General features: G+C 24.8%; 1 protein-coding gene and 1 pseudogene across 1 annotated transcript; both read left to right on the forward strand.

Annotated features, from left to right (window-relative positions):
* The first annotated feature begins 3,856 nt into the window (after positions 1–3,856).
* On the forward strand, positions 3,857–5,373 carry LOC145829049 (serine/threonine-protein kinase pim-1-like). The gene is made up of 5 exons (XM_082936788.1): positions 3,857–3,902; positions 4,081–4,221; positions 4,384–4,529; positions 4,705–4,836; positions 5,074–5,373. Exons 1-5 carry the CDS (start codon positions 3,857–3,859, stop codon positions 5,371–5,373), a joined length of 765 nt encoding a protein of 254 aa, XP_082792914.1.
* A 9,450-nt stretch (positions 5,374–14,823) lies between these two features.
* Positions 14,824–15,258, forward strand: LOC145829050 (protein cornichon pseudogene; annotated as a pseudogene).
* The last annotated feature ends 8,310 nt before the right edge of the window (positions 15,259–23,568 follow it).

Below are 23,568 nucleotides of genomic sequence, written 5' to 3' on the forward strand. Positions count from 1 at the left end.
TTTTGAGCATATATAAATCATTTTCCACACCCAGTCCACAGCTAGTATTCTACTTACCATAATAAAAAAGTTTAAATGATAAGTGCTTTAAATTTATACAGTTTTTGTAGAATGAGTTAAATTAGTAGGACTAATTTCTAGGACAACTTCATATTCATGCAGTTTTATACGGATACGCATGAATGAGCTTATGGAAAAAAATTTACAGGTAAAGGTTTAGGTTAATACTATTTCAGAGGTTTCAAAAGTAAAATAATTTGGAAATTTAGGAGACCATAGTATGCGAAAGATCCAAAAAGAAATAGTAAGTAGTAAAGAAGTCACAGGGGGGGTTATAGAGGCTACAATAAGAAGAAACTTACACTTTACATTATGAAGTTTAGAGTGAAAAAAAAAGGGTTTTCAAGGTAATTTCAGCTGAATTTTTGATTAAGAATAAACAAAGCTAAACCAACATCTTAAGAGTCCATATTTGCATTACATTTTAAAAGTACAGAAAAGTAAGTTCAGAATAGCAGTTATTTAGAGTTTAGTTATTATTACTTAACAAGACAAGATTGCCAGAACATTGACAAGATTGTTGCTTGGAAAACAGAACGCTGAATACATAATGAGCGTTTGTTTATTTTAGACTATTATATTTTTAGCGAGTAGTTTTTGTAAGTGACTCATACCACAAACTAAAATAACTTATTGTAAACATACTTTAACCAAAAAGAACTTTGGTAAAGACATTTTAATCGATATTTGCTGATTTGTTTTTAAGTTAGAGTAGTATAAAAAATATATGTTATTTTAAATTTAAGTTTTTAATTTAAGTTATAAAAGTATAACTAAAATAAAATATGAGGTATTTTAAGGGTTTTTTTTAATGATCACAATTAGTTTTGCACACTAGATACAATTATTTTTTCAGGAGTTTTAGTGTTTTTAAATTAAAATAGCCCTGAAGGAATTACAAATATGGGTTTTTACAATGTTGGTGCACAAATCATTATCTAACTGTTTATTTTTTTCCTCTGTTTACTACAGAAAAATAAAATGATAGTTGCTACATACTATAAGTTAATTTTTTAATTCTTGAAAAAATAAATATGATAAGTACTGTTTTTCTTAATTATACAAAATAAACAACTGTTACACAATTACCATACAAAATTAATTTTAAGTAAGTAGTTATGTTTTGAAAAAAACTTTTGTTATTTGTCATTGAAAAACTCATTAACTTTAGTTTTAATTTTTAACTCATTTAACAACTAATACATGTATTTTATATTTTTAAGTATTAATATTTACTACCTTATATGTTTTGTATTTTGTGTAATAATTCTGTTTAAAATATTATAGTATCACTAATTGTTAATTTTAGTTTTTTTTACATTGCTTATCTCATTAAAGTAAAATTTATATTTTTTATAATTTTTCACTGTTTTTTAATTTTTAAAGCTTAAAAAATTTAATATTTAATTTTTCCAGTAAGTTAACACTAGTTAAACTTTTTAAGCTTTTATAATTTTAATTAAAATATTGTACTTTGATATTATAAACTTATCAAAAACTTAATTACTCCTATAAAGTTAGTCTAGTATAAATGGCAATATTTTTTTGTTTAAGTTTGTATAATTTTTTGTTTGAATTGTTTTTTGGAAGGTAAATAATTTTCTTAAAAATTAAGAATTCCTGAAAATTCAAGCCACTGTAAAGTAGCTATATAAATTTTATAAATTAATCATTAAACGTATTGTTTTACTATAACATGAACGACTTGATAAGAACATTTTTTCTATTGTTATCAAATCATAAATATTTTAGAATACATAGCTTAGACTCCATTTTTATATTTGAATTTTACTTTATAGTTAATCAAGAATTTTAAACAATTATAGAAAAAATTTTTTTGTTCATTTCTCAGATTACATTTATTATTTATATCTGGAATAATGAGTTATGCAAAATGGTATTTATTTACTTACGTACTTGAAACAACTTTATTTTTAAAATTTATGTATTTAGTTTTAAAAGTAATTTAAGTTAAACCGTGATAGAAATAATGACAAAATGAAAATTATTTATTTCTATAGAAGTTTAATAATGCCAATTTAATATTTTCTAGTTTTCTTGTAGCCAGAGAAATAAGTTTAACAAACTCTATTTTAATCGTCAGGAAAAGTGAAAGAATTGTTTTCTAATTGATATTTTGTCATCATAAAAGGTAAAGCCTTTATTTTAATTAACTGTTTTAATTTTGACAAATGACTTAAATTTTTATCTGAAAACTTGTTCTTTCCTGCTAAATTGATTCATAATAAAACTTAAAATTATGAAGAATTTTTTGCCTTGATTATCAATAATGATATTAATTTTAACCTTAAAACAAACGTAACATTTAAATAAACATTTAAATAAATAACATTTAAAATAATTACTTTAAAAACACACCAGATGTTTCTTAATTTTTTTTTTATTGCTCTTTTTCTAATTTAATAACAATTCCCTGTGAATCGTTTCATATAGCTTTTTAGTTTTAGAAAATTACTAAACATGTCAGAAAATATTTATTTACTCAGTTTTTTTAATTTGAATAATAAATATAGATTTATAAATATAGACTGCTTTTTATCTTACTTTACCTCAATTTATAAAGAATTGTATGAGTATTTCGCCTTAAAGATATACCATTTCTGCATAAACACGCAATTATCGTAATTTTACTTGTTGTAGTAAATTTAAGGAACTTGAAAAGGGTCCCTAGTTAAGTTAAATTTCTTGAGAACTAATCTATTTTTAAATAAAATTATTTACATAAGTTGGAAAACTTGTTCATAATGCTACTTTTTAATTAAACTAAAATACCTGGTATATATTTACTTTTGAATCAAACGAAAAAATTATAGTTAAAGTAGTGACTTTTAAGTTCAGTTGATTTCAAAAAAAAGCTTTGCAAATCCTGGTTAAACTTGATATATAATAAACTTTATAATAATTTTTTAAGCATTTTTATTTTATTAGTAAGTAAATAAACTATTTACTTAAATTTCTTTTCTTATAATACTTTCATTTTTTAAGCTTAGTTTTCAGTGTTTAAACTAATGTAGACTTTTAGAACATAACTATGAGAAGATCTCAGGCTTGGCATGATGTTTTATAAAATTAATACAATAAGTTAATGTAAAGTTAGTTTTAGTAAGTACTTTTTGTTAATCCACTAATTACAAGTACTTACTACACTTAATCAGAACTAATCTAAAACTATGTTAAATCAGATACTATTCTATTGATTAAGTTATAGCTAAAAAACTATGATTGAAAGTCTAAATGTTAAAGCTAAATATGCTTTTTAACAAACTAAGTATAAGTTTTTGTTAGATTTAAAGTTAAAACGCTATAGATTTATAGAAAAGTTTTGATTACTTTAGTGAAAAGTTACTTTGAAATTTATTAAAAGATTGCTTTACTTTTTGTTTTTATATCAATATTAATTTATACATAAATATAAATTTTACTTTAATCAGAAGTAATCAAAATATACAAATCATTAAAAAATTTTCAACTTTTTAGCATTAATTTTTAATAAAATAATTACAAATGAAAAAATGCACGCACAAAAATTTTCCACCAACTACAACAAGCAAGATAAAACATCATGTCTGTTTGGGAGTCCTAACCAACAAAAGAAACCTTGTAAACCTACTTTCGCTGAAATGTTGAAAAGAGGTCCGAAATACAACAAAACCATTCAAACTAACGAGAGGAAATTAAACCTAGGTGGGCAAGCAAATAAAATTAGTAAACTGTTGAATGAAGCAATAGGTTTCTTTCTTCGAAATACGGATACGAGTTTGAATATAAATATCTGATGGGCCCCAAGTTAGGTCAAGGTGGCCAGGGTAGTGTATACACAGGTTAGTCTTATATTGGTTTTATCTATAACATTTAACAACTTTTTAAAACAAATAAGTTTATAAAAGATTAATTTAAACTTTGGTCCAAAGTTATGGCTATACAACTATATATATTTAACAAGCAAAACCAAAATATTTAATTTAATAAAAACATATTCTAGAATAGTAACTATTTTAGCTAAAAATCGCACCACTGGATTTGAAGTAGCAGTGAAATATTTAAACGCGGTATCTTACAAAGAAAGTGTTTGCTGTGGACAAAATCTACCAGAAGAGTTGGTTTATTATTGCAAGGCAACGGCAAATAAAGATTATCCAGGTTTGTTTTGTTATTTTAAGTCTTTTAATAATTAAACTACTTAAAAAAAAACAATAACATTTGTTAGTTAATAGTTGTAATACACCGGTTTTTTTTTATTCAAATTTTAATTTTTCAAACGGTTTTAAGCAATCTAAACTAGTTATCATTATATTTTTAAAGGTGTTGTTAAGGTATTCGAGTGGTTTCAATATGAAAAGTTTTTTTTGATCGTGATGGAAAAACCGAAGGGCTTTATTACTATGAAGCAATTTATCCACGAAAAAGGGGCTCTGTCAGAAAAAAACGCTAAAAAGATTTACGTTGATGTAAGTATTTTCTTTGTTAACATGTGTTACTAAAACTATTTAAATGTTTTTTCAGTAATAGATGTATAGATATAGGTATACTATAAATATTTATATTAGCTGTTAGTTTTTTTATAAATTTTAATAAATTAAATATTTTTTTTTAATAAAGATGTTACATTTGAATAAATAACAGTTACTGAATACTTTGGAAGTGATTCACTCAAACGGAGTTTTTCATCGCGATGTCAAGCCGGAAAATATCCTGATTAATCCACGAAACTTAAATATAAAACTCATTGACTTCGGCTGCGCAGTTTATAAACAGGTAGGTTATACACAAATTGCAGTTCATTATTAAATAACTCTAACCTAAAGCTAAGTATTATGCTAGTTACACTACTTATGTTTTCGTATTGTGGTGTAATGATAAATAAAATTCTGAATAAAGAAAAAAAATACCTTTTATCAGCTTTGTTGTACAAATAAAACTTTTTTTACCTCAGATAATAAATTGCACCTTTGAGTTACTTCTATAAAACTAAAAAAACTTGATGCTTTCTAGAATGCTGACTTTGAAGATTTCAAGGGAACAATGTTGTACTATCCACCGGAGTATTTCAACACTAAGCGCTACAGTGGTGAACAGTTGGACTTTTGGGGCGCAAATCTGGTTCTTTACATGATGGTGCAAGGCAACAAGGCTTTTAGAAATCCGATGGAGATTATGAAAAAGAAACAAGTTTACTATGGCGACTTGTCGTTGCAGTTGAGGTCCTTTTTGGATGAAGCGCTGCATAAAGACCGCTTTGAAAGGCTCAATAAAATAAGTGTATGGAACCACTTTTGGTTACAAAATCCTTAGTTAAGAAATGAAGAAATCATTTAGGAAGATTAACATGAGTAATAAAAGTTTTGTGTATTTAGATAAATATTGATAAAATTAATGCAGTGAAGATGACCCAAATAAAATGTTATACCTAAAATGTTTTTTGTTTTATTCTTGTTTAAAAGCATAGTAATTTTCTAGCAAAAAAAAATTCGTGATTCGGACTCATAAACAAATTAAAGTTTTAAATTTCACAAAACTCATTTAACTTTTTGTTTATTCTATTCTGTCAAATAAAATTATTATTACTTAAGCGGTTTTACAATTAGTTTAGTACTATTTTATGTTTTTTTTAACGTTAATTAAGCTTTTTTAATTAAAAAAACTTTTTTTTTACTATATGGTAATATGATAATTTTATAACACATTTAAAGTTTGTTAAGAATAAATTGTTTTTGTAGTTCTACCGGACTAAGAAAACATCAAGGCTTTTAAACTAGACCATTTTCTAGAAAACTACTGAACGAAAATGAAAGTTTGAGTATGGTTTAAAACAAAGCTAACTTACACTGTAAAAATACACGTTAGTAGTAAAATTATCATTTCTGACTTATTTTCTAAAGAAGTAAGTACATTTGTTTAAAATAAAAAGTTCTGAATTAAAAAAGACTATATAATATATTTTGCGGAATTTTAAGCATTTAAAGTTTAACTTGTATTAATTTAATTTCGAATTCAAACCTTTTATTTTTAATAAATGACTAAAAGTTGTTTGAATGAGCTCTTTTTTTAAATAATAGGGCTCAAACGTTAAGTAAAACTCTCAAAAATAGTTTAAATTTTAAAAACATCAAATAAAATTTATGTTTGGAAAGCGTATATTAGTTATTCATTAAGTAAAGATTTAATTGCTTTTGATTTAATGGAACATAAAATCTAGGGATAGCCACTTTAGTACAATAAGACGCTAAATTTTTATTTCAACTTTTTTTTGATTGTATAAGAAATCACTTATTGTGAAGCTAAGTTTAAACTTTTAAATTTAGTAGCTGAGAAAATTTTAAACTAGAAAAACTAAAAGTAGTCTTCTAAAAATAAGCTTTAGTAGTTTTGAATAGTTATATAGTTGACACGTTTTTGATAACAGCTCTACATTTTTTAATCAAAACAAACTAAACTAACTCTAAATAATATACAACTAAAAAGAGGTTAATAACTTCGAGCAAGAATTAAAAAGCAAAAATGTAAATTTTACCTATCTCAATCATCGTATATATTTATATATATATAATGTTTTTATGATAGACTTAGTATATAACTTTTAAATTTACGATATATTGCAATTGACCTGTTAGATTATACTCATCATATGAACTGAACACAGTTGTGCGATTTCAAATCTGATATAAGCGGGTTAATTTGGTTTTGTAACTGGAAATAATACTAGTGGTAATCAATTGGAACTATAATTGATTTTCTTTATTATTGATCGGATGGGAAATAAAAGTGTGTCCATGGATTTAATAAGTCAGTTAGAAATGATTGAATTAATTTTAATGTATAGTTAAATAAGAAGGAGTTAAACTAGAACCAAAATTTTAATATACTACAGCATTTGCGAAGGCTATAATTAACACTTTTAAATAAGCTCTTAACAAAACCAAAAATACTTATAATAAAAGACTAAAAGTATTTGATATACTAGTTCATTATTAAAACATTAATTTGCCTAATAATCAAATAAAAACATGTCTGCAGATAGGACAAGTGTTGTGATCAGCGAACCATGTATCAATGCAAACTTTACAAAATGAATGCTGACCTCCGCAGTCTAGTTGCTTCATCAATCTTCCAACTTCGACTTCTTCTAGACACACTTGACACTGATCTCCTACGTGAGACTCATCAGCTTCGAACTGATGAAACTGTTGAATCCTCTCAGACGAAAGTGCTTTGTTGAGTTCTTTCTTTTTCGCTGCAATTAAATCATTCATTTCTTCAACTTGTCGGTCAACATCTAGCCTGATCTCTTCAATTTTGTTCTTGAACGATTTATCTTCTTTTTGCGGATTGTAAAACATTATGTGATGCAGCAAAATAAAGAACTTAATAGCTTTATTTCTTGCAAAGTTTTTTAAAACGTTAACCTGGTCTTCTTCTTCTAACCGACGAAGCACTAACTTCCTTTCTTTGTGAGTGTTTAAAATGTCTTTTCGCAGTATATCAAGGTCTTTAGTCTATTTAAGTGTTATTTTTAAATATAATATACAAAAATCTACTTTGCAATAAGATTTTACTCGCCTGCGTTCAGCTAAGGTAACAAACTACAAATGATCATTTAATCGTGGCTTAAAGTAAAGCTTTCAGAATAAAACTCTTAATTAAAAAGAAAAAAAGTAAAGATTGCAAAACTTAATGGGTCATAAAATTTACTTATAGCTAGTTATTATGAATTAACACCGTTTATGACTCATTTGGAAATGTTATTGTTATTCTAAACTTACGTCTTCATTCGTATTGTCTTGAACTGTTGACAGATTAACAAAAGTAGACATTAATTTTAGGCCACTTATAGTTGCTAAGGGCCTAATAAATTTTGATGTAATGTTGTAAGTTTATATTAAAAAAACAATCAATTAATTTTTGCAGACACTTCTGCATATAAACTGTATAATTTAAACTATTATTAAATGCAAAAGATTTGTTTATACCAAAATGTTGTTTATTTTTCTTTAATGAAAAGTATAAAATAAAATTTATTTTATTAGATTACATCATTAATATAAACATAAATATTAAGCATACTAACTGTTGCATGATGGAGAAATAGCTTTTCATAGTCTCCATATCCGTTTTGAGCATAAAAACCGGGTGTTGGTTCTAAATCTTCCATTCTTTTTGTATATATTTTTTAGATCTAGCAATTATTTTTTATATAATATTTTAACTTAAAGCTTAGAAGTTTAAGTAAATACTTATTAATATCTTAAAAACTAAAACAAAAGTTGTTATCTTTTATTAGTTCTATAACAAGAATAAAAAAACAAATCGCTTTTAACATTGTCTAACTCTGAGTTATTTTGTTGACTACTTTCAAAGTGTCAATAGTTAGGAATATTTCCAAAATTTAAATACGTTAAGAGAATTGTAAATGTTTACGGTATTTTGAAATAATGCTAACATACTATGCATATAATAATAAGTTGAGAAAAATTAGCAAACATTTTCTAAAGGAATATTCTTGTTAATTTGATAAAATATCAAATTAAAACTTTCTTATTTGATGAAAATATTACGGACTAAGTAAAAATAATCTATCCCTTAATAAAAAATGAATTTAGTATATCATTAAATTGTAAAATCAACAAACAGAAATCAAGAATTGGCATTTAAAATAGTTTGATAGCAACAAGATAAATAGTTTGTTTCAAGGATATTCAAATAACAACTATTTGTAATGGAAATCATAAATCTTATCAACATGCATTAATAGAACGACTGAAACAAAAAAAACTTCTTATAAAAAAGAAATCATTAATAGTATATATTAAATTGTGATCCATAAGTATAGACATAAAATTATCATGAAATTTTTAAATAATAGGATGAATATTTAATCTGAAACAATAGCTACTCTGCACTTTACTTTATGAATCTGTTATGTTTCAATGTAATTTATATAAATGTTTCCTAAAAACTTTTATTAATAATTTATTATTTTTAGGAAAAACAGTTACTAAGTTTCACCGCAGAGTTATTCTTATCACCAGGATAAACAAAACAAAGTTATGAGTTTTAATAATGAATAAAATTGAATTTATAAAAATATATACTAACAGGTCTTTTAAATTAGTTATAGGATTAGTAGTGATTAGTAAGAAAAATCTGAAATATTTGTACACATTGATTTTATATAGTAATTTTTTAAGGTTTATTAAAATTAAGCTAAGCCAATATGAACTAAAAATAAATATTTCTACTAATTTACTCATTCTTTCATATGAAAAATAAAATTCTTTATTAGTAAAGATAGATTAAGTTATATTAGCAAATGAAACTAGTTTTTTATGATAAACTGCTCATTACTTCTAATATAATATAGAAGTAAATAATGTCAACAAGTATCCTCATTAATACTCTATCAAATTAAGGTATACTTTGTATCAAATATTTCAATAAATATCATAAAAATCAATGTTAAAATACACAAAAAACTATGAATACAATAAAAACTTTAAGCTAAAGGGAATTAACTTTTAATATTTTTGAAATAGTTATCACTAAATTAAGTCTTATATTCAATCAATAAACTTCAACTATTGTCAAAACCATTTCATTACAGACTTCAAAATGGTGTGTTAAAACTTGCAGACTATTAAGTATTTTAGAAAATATTTAAACCTACTATAAAAACACCTTATCACCTAGAAAGTAATTTTTCCTATAAAACTGATTATCCTGTTATATTATAGTTATTTATATAGAAATAGTATCTAAAATAAAATACTTCAAGTTTCTTCAAGAAAAGTTCAACACTAAACAAATATTTATTGTTTACTCTTTTAGTGGTTCTATTTTATTTCTTTTTGTCACTTAATTTAAATTAAGTTTGTAGATAAATTAAATAAGAAATTAAATACTCATTAGAAAAGTTTTGATTCTCTCTAAACAACAATTTTAAAGTAATCTAGTGTCACATTTTTATTTGTTATTTTTATTTAATTAAATAATAATAGAAATTAAGAAGAGCAAACTTTTTAGAGTTAGAATTAAGTAAAAAAATTAAAATGATTTAAAAAAATATATAATAAATTAATAATTTTCCTGAGTTATCCTGAGAATACTAAGAGGGTGGAAACCCTGTATTGTGGTGTTACATAAACTAACTAACTTAAAATTAATTAATAATACTTTTTTAATATAGTGTATTTGATAGCAAACTTTCATAGGTCCTTTTTCAAAAAACGATATTATCTCTACTCTTTCATGGCTTAAAAGGTCAACTTTAAGCCATTTTGATCTATTGGAGATTCAATAAAATCAAATGCACTGCACACTGAGAAGGTTGCAAAGCAACTCTTTGATTCACAAAAATTTAATTTATCTTTTAAGAGAAAATGAAATTTAGATAAAGTAGCTTCTACTAAAAGAAATTACATGCATAGGCTGTTTGTATTAACAAAAGCTTGTTTTTAAGTAAGTGTAAAAAAAATTACCTTCTATAAATTCTACAAAATAAGCTAACTTAAAAAAAAATACTCTTTTGCATTAAACTTATAAATTAAGATATTGAGTAAATTTTTCAAAAGTGTTTTGCTCTAACAGAATAATTGCTATGAAGCTATTTTTTTGTACTTATTTTCCATGTTTAAACAAATGGGAAAAGCAATTTCCAAAATCGGGCCAATAGATGCAGATTTTGCTCATGCTACAATAAGTAGAGAAAAACTTTATTTTCTTATTTAAAATTAATTTATAAATGTTACTTGCTGGAGTGATTTCTCTTATGCTAGTATTTTCATTAACAATAAACTCATTATGTTTAACAAAAAAGCTTTTTTAGTCAGTAAATCTAAAATTTTTATTTTTGACTTGGCAATAATACCTTAATTAAAAACAGAAACTGAGAAAACGAAAAATTTATGTCATAAGACTTTTTACAACATTTATGTGAAATCTCTTTATACTTATAAAATTTAAACTTTATTATGAGAAACAAAAATTTTAAATTTAGATGTTATAAATACAAGTGTCATTCTAATTACGGTCTAATTTGTACCGTTTTTACTAATTTCTTCAGTTTTCACGCCTAATTGTAACTTTACTGTACTTCTATAATAATATTTTATACTTCATATTTTAGCTTAGAGTATATAGTTTCCAAAATGTTATTTTTTATATTTGGTAGGTATGAATGGTGCTTGATCCCATAGAAAAGTGGTACAATATGGCTTTTTTCAGTATTTTAGAAAATGAGACAAAAGACAAACATTTTTTAGTTGTTTGACTCTAATTATCTTTTATAAATATATAAAAGATAATTCAGCAATCAGAAACTTTTAAATATTCTTAATTTTATCAACACTGTGTGTTGTTCTTTATTAAATCATCATAATTTAATAAAAGCTTGGTTTTTAAAAGATATTTACATTTTATATAGAGTGGTTTTACAGTAAGTGAATACTTTATATATTACAATTTAAGCACATAAAAGATAATTTCTAATAATTTTGTTTCTTTAACTTGAAAACTCCCAACAATTGTTGAATTTGCTTATAGTTATCATGCCAGTTAAGCACTGAATTGTGCAAACTTTTACTTGTTTTATAAAAATAATTTCACGCTTGAGTAAATATAACACTGCTTTATACCAAACTTGCTCCAAACTTATAACTTCACAACATCAGGCTTAATTGAAAACAAACTTAAGAAATACAGTTGTTCTGAAACCTTGTATAGTTAATAATTTTAACAAAATGTGTTTAAATTGGTAAGTTCTTCAGTATGTAGTATGTACTCCCACTGCACTAAAAAATTATGGAAACTAGATATAGTTTATAGAACATTTATCTTTAATGTCTTTTGATTGAAAATATAGTTGATGTTTTCATCCTAGCTTAATTTAATAATCTAGTTAGAGTAGTATTGTGGTTAAATAAATCTATCCTAAATTTGCGACTATTAAGAAATGTGATAGGTCATGACTTTTTCATCTAATTAATTTTTTTTAAATTCTCACTAGGCTCAAAACCAAAAAAAAAATTAAAAAATTTTAACACTCTCTTTGTTTAAAACTTAACAAAGAAGAAAAATATTCAACAAGCACACAAGATACTTTGTATATTAGTTTTAAGTTTGCTCCTTTTTATTCAAAATTCATGTCCTGACAAAATACTTTTATGGACTTTTCAAATATTTCTTTGGTTAGTTTTATTTTTTTTAAATTCATATTTTTTTCTTCTTACTAAAAATGAGGTACCAAATAAAACTTAAATTTTTATTTGTGTTTGTAAAGTTATGTGATTTTTATTTTGTTCTGATTAAGTTTGAAAGAAGTTAAAATTTATATTAATAATTACATTACTAGACTTTTCTTAAATTTATAGTTTAGAATGATAGTAATTCACTGTAAGCTTAAGTAAACAGCTATGGTAACCATTTTACCTAAAAAAAAAGAATTAAAAAAGTTAGTTAAATTTTACCTGAGTAAAACCATATTTTTATTTTCAAAAAGTGGAATTTTTTATAAAGATCATGGAAAAGCCTTAAAAACCCTGGAATTCAAAATAATTTTAACATATTATAGAAACTAAAGTTATAGTATATAAGAGATCTTAATTACATTTAATAAATAGTTATAAAATATTTACAGTTTTATTAAATAAAAAACAAATTTTAAGTAATACCACAGCTTTATTTTAGCAGTTTTATGTAACAAATATTTTTTTATCTTTAATTATAGTTTTTAATTTAAAAAGGACAATTAGTGTTACAAAATAGACTATTTATACTCTGGAAGTCTGGAACTATTAAATTGTTTATAAATTAAAGTTATATTCTAAAAAAAGTTTTTGCTTTAGACAACATTTTAAAAATTAAAATATTTTGTAGTAGTTCAGATTAATTAAATACTTTGTTTAAAAGAGAGGTGTAAAAAATAAAACAGAAAGATAATTGACGCAAAAGTTAAGTTTGACTACTAAAATAATATTTAAATTTAAAACAAAACCTTTTTTCTCTATGAGATTTTAAATATAATTTATGAAATATATTTTGAGTGAAACTTTCAGCTTAAATTTGGAAAATTAGGCGAAAAATAGCTATTAAATCTTGAGTCTGGAAATAACAAAATATGTTTTAATCAAAAATCATCACAACTTTAGGTAACTGGAGTTGTTAACATTGTATAAATATTAATAATAAAACCTAAATTATATAAAAAAAAGAATAAAAAAGTTAAGAATTATGTTTTCATTAGTTTTATTTATTATATATCACATTTTTAGTTAAAAAAAAATCTGTTAAATTATAATATCAAAACTATAATTATTTATAATAAAATATAATTTGAAACTTATGTTTGAAATTTTACTTAAAATTTTGAAGAGTTTTTTTTGTTTTAAAAGCTTGTTATAAATTTATTAAAAAAAGGTGAAGTGTAGTTTAAGAAATAAAGTCTAAGTTTTCTGACTATTTTAAGTATAGTTTATTTTAATTTTTTTTTGTAATAAAATGATAATAAAAAAACAAATAGTATAAAATTATAAGGTACAATACAGTATTTTTTAATAAAGTATTTTATTTGAAAATTTAAATTTAATTTCTTTAATTAATAGTTGTTTGTTTTAATTGTTGTCTAATCTAAATTTCGCAATTATTTGAATAAATTAGTTTAAATCTTCTAGGTTTTTCACTTTTATTAATGATTGAAATTTACTTGTTTTTCCTAAAGTATAACATTCTATTTTTTTTTGTACATTTACATGCTTAAATTTTACCTGTAAAAATAGCCACCTTAGATTATAGAAAAATTAGTTGTACATTCTATATTTGTATATCCAAAACTAGTAACGAAATTGAAATTGTAGATATCTGTGAACTTTTAGTTTGAAAAGTCTTAAAAGTAAACAATTAGGATAATATTATTTTTACATTAAGGAAAATTAACTAAAGATTTTAATTGTAAACAAAATGTAGTACATTTATTAGGATTTTAGTACCAAAATTATTAACTTAATAGAATTATTGAACAACTTAAGTATAATTAGACAAAGTACTACTACTTATTTATCTAAATTTAAATTAAAGGTTTACAGGGTTGTCACAATACTTACTCAGGTTAGTTTGAAACAAAAAACCTTTAGTTGGCCCAGTCAAAGTTCATACAATTTAATATTTCAAATATTTGTAGCTCAACTAATATTGTTTAGTTTCATATTTTTTGAATATCTCAGGTAAGCTTTAGAAATTTTAAAAGTTAAGTTAAATTTTTTGTTAAAATTTTAACGAGTTTGATTTTATTTAGCTATAATATTTTCTTTATATTACATTATATTACTATACAAAACTGAAAATAATCAAAAAAACTAAATATGCTTTAATAAATACTTTACTAACTTTGCTCAGAGTCGCCAATCATTTGAATTTTTCTAATTATGTTCGATAGTTAAATAATTTAAGGTGACTCAGTAAAACTTGAGCATTTTAGTATTTTATGAGGACTTTAGTAATAAAAATTACAAATATTTAAAAGTCACTTTGAATTTAATAAAACTTTAGTACATAATAAAAACTTAATTTTATGCACTTTTCTTTAATTACAGTTAATGAATAAAAATTTTTATCTGAAACCATTCTTCAAAACCTAAGCGTTGAAATAAAATATTCAAAGTCTTATTTTAAATAGAGTTAAATACTGTAGTACCAGAAGTAGTTTTGAACAACTAAATTTAATAAAATCCAAACAGAATATTAATAAGTATTAAAATGGCTTTCACATTTGCTGCCTTCTGTTATATAGTAGCGTTTATAACATCAATGTTCCTGATATTTCTGTCAGCGTACCAGACGATTGCCTTCGACGAGCTCAAATCTGCCTACAAAAACCCGATAGACCACTGCAGAAGTATGAACCCTCTGGTTCTACCCGAATATGTTGCCCACTCAACCGTTACACTTTTTTTCCTTGCAAGTGGTTGCTGGATCTCATTCAGTCTCAACATTCCGTTGGTCGCTTACCACTGTTACAGGTACAAGAAACGTCCATCTTACATGAACAAACCTGGTCTGTACGACCCAACCACCGTTATGAACCGTAAAAATCTGGATTACGGTTTTAAGGAGGGTCTTACTAAAACGTTTTTCTACTTTGGTTCGTTTTTCGGCTACCTGTTTGGGCTTGTGTACGCCCTCGCGAACTAGTTGGCTGCGCATCATTCTCTAGATGTTTATTTGATGTGCATTTTCGTTATTAAGTTTTTTTAGCGCTGATTAAAAACTATTTCAAAAAAAATTTGTAGTATGTTTTAATCTAAAGTTTTAATTTTACAGTACCGATAACAAAAATTATTAAACCTTGAACTTATAAAGTTATTTAAACATATTTAAATTTTAGTTAATTTTAGTTTATTTCCATTCTAAGTTTTTTAATATTTAAATTTTTTAAACTAGTTTGTTAATAATGTTTTAGTACAAAGTGTAATTATGTTGTTCTATATGCTTGACATATTTGTTTCACATCTAAACTCTTCGTTTAAGGTTTAAAATTACAATGAATTAATTTCTACTTGTATTATATCTCTACTATTTTTCCTAGGCAACTGATATTATTTATTGAACTGAAAATCCTACAATAAGGTTTTGCTGAAAAAGACCCACTGGCAACATTTTAAATAAACACTTTAGTTTTACAGTTTATATAAAGATAGTTTGTAGACTTAAAGTTTTTATTCTTCAGTTAATTTCCTTATTAAACTAATTTAAAGAAAAAAAAATATTAAAAATATCCTCTAAATAGTTGTTATAAGTAAACTCATCCCCGAAGCATTAGCAAACATATTTTTAAAACATAAGTATTGACAAAAAAAACTTAAAACCTTAATAAAATAATTAAATTGTAGAGCTCTAATTTTCATAATCAAAACTAAAGATGAAGTCTAATGAACAAACTAATGTGTTTTAAATTTTTTAAATATTATGATCGGAATAACCAAGCAAATCATATAGTTCATCAAAAACTTTATACAAGTATTTGCATTTAGTGTTAAACAATCATGGGTTTTGTATATTTTAAGTCATTTTTTTTCATCAAACTTTGTTTAAACTTTAGATTAAAATATTTTGTTCCATATAAAAGATAATAGATATTTTTATTAATAGACAAAAAAAACTATAAAAATATTGTAGGACTTGGTGTGCGAAGACACCTTTTAGATATCGAATAGTAAACCTTTTAGATACAGTTTAACGTCGTTGTAAAGAACTTGTAAAACAAGATTTTCTCAAAATTAACAAGTTTTTGTAAACAGGTATTAAAAAAAATAAAAGGCCATAATCAAAATTAGCATTTAATGTAAAGTCGCATAAAAACAACAAGTTCAAATTTTGCCGGATAAAAAGATGAGTAAGACGAACTAACCAATTTTTCAAACTAATTTATTAATATAACTAATTCTGTACTAAATTATAACTAATCATTATAAAAAAAAAATAATAATTTTGAAAATAAATCTATACAGTTTGCTAAAATTTATTAGACCTTTTATTGATTGGTATTCTGATTGTAAAAAAGGTTTAGCTAAACTAATTTCTTTTGTATCAAACCTATTTGCAAATGGTAATACTATATTACAAAAAATACTGGGAACTAGTTCATAAAAAATATTTTATTTTATTTATAATTCTAATGATAGTTATTAGTTTTTATTTTAAGTTAGTATTAATGTTTTGTTAAATAAAACTTTGTCGCATATTAACTTTTCTAAAAACTTTTACTTGAAAAAGTTATCCACGAGTTTAATAAAAAATAATGCTACAGATCAATACAAAAAACCTTATACTACAGTTAAAACAAATGTAAAAAACTTTAAAAAACAAATCAAACGTTGTTTAGTAGAAGGAAATTACTTTTACGGGTAGCTATCAAATTTGTACCTGCGTACAAAATTGCAGGAGGATACAAAATTGCACAAGTGAATAAATTTGTACGAAGATACCTTTGCACGAATACATTTTTGCCCGAGGGAATAAAACTGCGCAAAGATACTTTTGCACAAAGACACTTTTTGCACTAGCAGATATTTTTGCAATGGTTAATTTTTTAAAGTTTATTTTATTTATATATATTTTTTTTTTAGTATCAGTGTTTACCCTAACCCTTACCCTCGGTTGGGTAGCTTTTTTTTATAATTCTTATTAGCTATTTTTATTTTTTTATTTTTGCTTTCACTATTACCCCTGCCTAACCCTTACCCTTGGTCAGTAATTTTTTTTTTATTTTTTTTTCTGTTTTTTCTACTCTCGTGCAAAAATGTAACTCATTTAACATTGCCCATTGGTGAAAATTTGTCTTCGTGCAGTTTTTTTACCTCGTGCAATTTGTCATCGTGCAATTTAGACCCGTTCCCACTTTGTTTCTGCCTTGTTGACCGGATATACTTAAAAATGTAATGATACTAAGCACATTGTAATTTTGTAGATTACAAACAAAGTGTAATAATATTAACATTTCATTTTCTTACTTCAAAGCATGTGAGTAAATATAGGATATTTTGTAACATTAAAAATATTCAATAAGCTTTCTTAAAACAATTTTCCCAATTCTCAAAACAATATTGTTTATTTAAAATAGTTAATATTCATTTCAATACGTATATATTTGCGTTTGTCTTTCAAATACGCGCTTAGTTGGTTAAGTAGTTATTCCGCACATCAAGTTACGATTAAATTCAACGTTTTAATTACTAGTTTCGAGAATCAAGAAAAAGTCTACATCGCAGAGTTGATGTTAGTAATCTATAAAACTTTACGATTGTCAATACTTTTTATAGATGTTATTTGTGTCGTTATTTAATAGTTTCTCTCTTCAGAACTAAGAATTATTACTTAAAATAAAGTAAATAGCATTTATTCAAAGTGCGTTTTATTCATAACTTAGAAAATAGTTGTTTTTTAACTTATTACTGTAGCTAATCGTAAGTAAAGCAGTCAGTTGATAAGTTACTAGAGACCACATAGTTAAGACATAAACATAACCAGCATTAATATAACTATTTGGTTAAAGTAGAGACCACGCAATGTCTTTCAAGAACCTTGTATCATCTGGTTTAGGAATCTTTAATCAGTCAACAGAAGAATTGCACACTAACAACAATGGTGATCGCAATCTTAATAACCCTCATCAAGTAGAGATGATGAAAGATAGTATTAAATTTTGTCTGTAGAGTAGTATTCTACAACAATTTAGAAAACTAAGCGAAGTTAAGCAGCTAACTAATGAAGAAGAGTTAAGAAAAATACAAAAGTGGAAACTAAAAGCTAATAGAGCAAAACAAGGTAGACGTAGCAAAGGAAAAAATCAGAAACAACAGCAGAAAAATAGCAGTTACAGTAAAAAATACGATAGCGAGCCAAAACATTAGGTGCCAACAGTGTAGCGTAAAAGTTATAAAAAAGACTCAAATACAAGTCTTCAAAAACAAAATCATAAACTAGTGTATCAAACCACATAATAGCTTAGGGAAAAATATCTGGCAGTGTTTATTTCCTTTACAAAAAAGAATTTACAACACAGAATAGAAAAGAGTCAGAGTTACTTATAGCAGGTCTGAAACTTTTAACATTTATCATAAATCCCTTTTGACAACAAGATAAAGGTATTTTCGCAAAACTAACATAATAATGGTAAAAAAGTATAACGTTTTATTAACATGAAAATCTATTAAAATATTTTATAAACTCAGGTATTTTTCTTAAGAAGTTGAACTGAAAGAAGCTATTAAGTGTATTTGTTTTGTATTCTATTGTGATAGAATTTCTGAATTGTAAAATTTTATAGCTTAATTATTTGTTATAAAGTTTTTTCTTTTGAATTATAATTTAGTGATTGAACTACTTATAAAAAGCTACGACATAATAATTGTACAACAAAAAAGTTTAGTAAACCAATTTTTTATATTAAAATTTTAGTCACAACATTTTTATCTAATTTTAAGACAATATAAAATTATCAGAACTTTTTGCTCCTAAAATAATCTAGTGGAAATTTAAAGCTTTCAAATTCGACTCGTGATAAGTTTTAACAAAAAATTTTAAATTTAAAAGTTTTTTCAACTACTATTTAGTTTTGACTGTTGACGATCGAAAGAAGCACTCGCTAAAATTTTCTCTTTATAAATTTCTATTATGCAAAAGTTTTGTGTCGCTTTAAAAATAAATACTTTATTTTTGTATCTCTTAAAAGTTGTTGCATGAAAATACTACTGATTGTTTTGTAAAATATTTAAAAAAACGTTATCTATTTTGTTAATTGAAGTTTGAAATTTAAATATTGAGAAATTATGGTTTGTTAGGTTGAAAACAAGATTAAAATATTTTATTACATGCATTTGAAGTTTTTAGTTATCGGTGTTTAAAAAAAACGAAGGCAGTTTATTTATCAGCATTTATTTATATTTATATCTACTAACTAAAATGGTATAAAAAACCTTGAGCTTATTTATGTGGCTAGGTTTATACAAATAGTTGTTTGTTGAAAACAAAAAACTAAAAATTTTGAAAATGCCTTTGTTAAAATGTTTTGGTAAATAAGTTAATAAAACTTTTTAATCTTCTTTAATACTATTACAAAAAAGATAAGATAGGTTTTTAGTTAAAGCTTTAACTTTTAACATATTTAGAACTTTTTAACTTTAATTTTACATGTTGCATAGTTTGTTTTTATAATTTTAAACACAACACCAAAAATGTCATGTAGACATAAAAAAGAGTGTTAGTCCATGTTAAAAGAACGCCGTGATGAAGTGTCACTACGTGCTAGAATGTCACCCCGTGCTAAAGTTTCACTTCGTGCTTAAGTGTCACTACGTGCTAAAATGTCACCACGTGCTAAAGTTTCACCCCGTGCTAAAGTGTCACTCCGTGATAAAGTGTCACACCGTACTAAAGTGTTACTCTGTGCTAAAGTGTCACTCCGTGCCAAAGTGTCACTTCGTGCTAAAGTGTCAATACGTGCTAAAATGTCACTACGTGCTAAAGTGTCACTACGTGCTAAAGTGTCGCTCCGTGCTAAAATGTCACCGGTGCTAAAGTGTCACTCCGTGCTAAAGTGTCACTACATGCTAAAATGTCACCCCGTGCTAAAGTGTCACCGGTGCTAAAGTGTCACTCTGTGCTAAAGTGTCACTCCGTGCTAAAGTGTCACTCCGTGCTAAAGTGTCACTACGTGCTAAAATATCACTTTGTGCTAAAATATCACTACGTGCTAAAATGTCACCCCGTGCTAAAGTGTCAATACGTGCTAAAATGTCACTACGTGCTTAAGTGTTACTCTGTGCTAAAGTGTCACTCCGTGCAAAAGTGTCACTCCGTGCTAAAGTGTCACTCCGTGTGTCACCCCGTGCTAAAGTGTCACTCCGTACTAAAGTGTTACTCTGTGCTAAAGTGTCACTTCGTGCCAAAGTGTCACTTCGTGCTAAATTGTCACTACATGCTAAAATGTCGACCCGTGCTAAAGTGTCAATCCGTGCTAAAGTGTCACTTCGTGCTAAAGTGTCAATACGTGCTAAAATGTCACTCCGTGCTAAAGTATCACTACGTGCTAAAATGTCACTCCGTGCTAAAGTGTCACTCCGTGCTAAAGTGTCCCTACGTGCTAAAGTGTCACTGCGTGCTAAAGTTTCACTACGTGTTAAAGTATCTCTATGTGCTAAAGTGTCACCCCATGCTAAAGTGTCACAACGTGCTAAAGTGTCAGTCTGTGCTAAAGTGTCATCCCGTGCAAAAATTTAAATTAAATTTAAAGGAAATAACACATAAGTTTCTTAAGTTGTTAATTCATAAGTTTCATAAAAATCTGTAACAAAACAGTTTATAATTTACTTTTAAAACTAAAGCGTTTTATAATTGTGGTAGAAGCATTCTAGTACAATTTTTGCTGTAATTTTAAAATACTTGTGCAAAAGTCCCATACCGCTGAAGAATAAACTTTCTAAATTCCTAATCTATTCACAAGGCAAAACTTTTATAATATACATTTTATCATTAACAATAATAATTTGCATTGATTTTGAGTCAACTTTTTAATATAATGCTTGTAACTTGTTTATGCTGCTGGATTAATGCATAACAAAACATAAATTTATGAAGACTGTTTCACCTTGTAAATTAATATAAATATGCTCTTTGTTTAATTTTATTTAAATTATACTTTTTTTATTTGAAATTTTACCTAAGAAATCATATTAGATGGATTTTACTTTATTTTATGCCCTCCTTTTTTTAAAAAAAGTCCTGTGAAAATTATTAAAATATTTTAAAGATTAGGCATTCAAAAACTTAATTTCTACTATAATTTATTTTATTTTTCAGAAAAATATGAATACAAATTTTTAATCTTTTTTTAGTGATTTTGTTTTGGTTTAAAGAGTGTATTTTTACAACAGGGTTGCCACTTTACTTGTAAACCTAAAAATTGACATTTTGGGTAAAAAAACCTGGAATTTGTGAAATTCTAAAAAAAAAAAGGAAAATCTTGAATTTTAAACAATTTTTACGTGTTAAGTAAAAAAATTTTGATATAACACAATAAATTTACTATATAGATAACACAATTTCAGTTTTATCTTCTTAATACTAATATGGTAAAATTCCAGGTTTTCCCATAATTTTTGCTCAATATTATAACTTTCTTATACTTTTTAATGGTTTTTCTATACCAAGTTTTCTAAATGTTTAAAATTATTATTTTTAAGGTATACAGTTCAGGCTATGTACATTGTATATAGGGGTAGGTCTTTTTATGTGTACTATTTTATGGGCACTATTTTATGTGTAGAATTGCTGCAATCAATTCTGCCTATAATTTGATGTGATGTCATTAACATTATGTGTAGTATTTACATGTTGCTGCAATTAAGTTGCTGCAATTAAATGAAAAATAAAATACTGTCCAGGCCTTGCTTTATATAAATATTATGGATATATTTTGTAGTTTTAAATTTATAAATAAACAAATAAGAAAACTTGAATACACATAAACCAATAGTTTTAATTATTTGTACATTTATTTAAATTATAATTTGTAAACTAAAAAAAGTAGTGGCTAGACTTCTTAAAAGATAATGGATAATTTTTTTTTAAGATTTAATAAAGAAAAAAAAAGCTTGATTACACTTAAACCAATTGTTTGATTTAAAAATATATTTATGTAATTTATATTTTTTATACTACCAGAAGTAATGGCTTGGCATATTATAAATATTTTGGATATTTCTTTATTTAATTTTGAAAACAAAATTAAAACTTAACACACATAAACAAATAGTTTGATTTATAGTTGTATATATGTAATTTAATTTAGTAAACTTATAGAAGTAGTGGTTTGGCCTTATGTGTACTGTTTTAAGGGCACTCTTTATGTGTAGAATTGCTTCAATTAACTTATGTGATTTCATTTAAATTATGGGTAGTATTTAGATGTTGCTGCAATTAAGTAAAAATAAGATACTGTCTACTTTTAAATCAAACAATTGGTGTAAGTGTATTCAAGCTTTTTTTTATTAAATATTACACAAAAAAACTATCCATAATCTTTTAATAATTCTATCCACTACTTCTGTTAATTTACAAAATACAATTCAAATAAATGTACAAATAAATCAAACTGTTGGTTTATGTGTATTCAAGTTTTTTTTTATTTGTTTGTTTTTAAATTTAAAACTCAAAAACTATCCATAATATTTATATAAGGCCTGGACAATATTTTATTTTTCATTTAGTTGCAGCAACATCTAAATACTACCCATTGAATATAATTGATTGAAGCAATTCTACACATAAAATAGTGCCCATAAAATAGTACACATAAGAGCATACCACTACTTTTATAAGTTTACTAAATATAAATTACATATATACAACTACAAATCAAACAATTGGTTTATGTGCGTTCAGTTGTAATTTTTTTATTTTGTTTACAAAATGTTAAATAAATAAAAATTTCAAAATATTTATAATATGCCAAGCCATTGCTTCTGTTAATATAAAAAATATAAATTACATAAATATAATTTTATATCAAACAATTGGTTTAAGTGTATTCAAGTTTTTTTTCTTTGTTAAATCTTAAATAGAAAAATTATCCATAATCTTTTAATAAGTCTAGGTACTACTTTTTTTAGTTTACAAATTATAATTTAAATAAATGTACAAATAAATCAAACTATTGGTTTATGTGTATTCAAGTTTTTTTTATTTGTTTGTTTATAAATTTAAAGCTACAAAAACTGTCCATAATATTTATATAAGGCCTAATAGTATTTTATTCTTATTTAATTGCAGCCACATCTAAATACTACCCATAATTTAAATGAAATCACATCAAATTATGGCATAATTGATTGAAGCAATTCTACACATAAAATAGTGCCCATAAATAGTACACATAAGACCAAACCACTACTTTTATTAGTTTACTAAATATAAATTACATGTATAAAACTATAAATCAAATAA

This window comes from Thalia democratica, chromosome 2 (genome assembly GCF_965202585.1).
Source record: "Thalia democratica chromosome 2, ktThaDemo2.hap1.1, whole genome shotgun sequence".
NCBI lineage: Eukaryota > Metazoa > Chordata > Thaliacea > Salpida > Salpidae > Thalia > Thalia democratica.

Bases quoted from the DNA above. Each gene is read 5' to 3' on its own strand.
- LOC145829049 (XM_082936788.1), top strand. From the start codon at position 3,857: ATGGGCCCCAAGTTAGGTCAAGGTGGCCAGGGTAGTGTATACACAG. The intron at 4,222-4,383 runs GTTTGTTTTGTT...ATATTTTTAAAG, and splicing joins GGCAAATAAAGATTATCCAG to GTGTTGTTAAGGTATTCGAG. The intron at 4,837-5,073 runs GTAGGTTATACA...GATGCTTTCTAG, and splicing joins GCTGCGCAGTTTATAAACAG to AATGCTGACTTTGAAGATTT.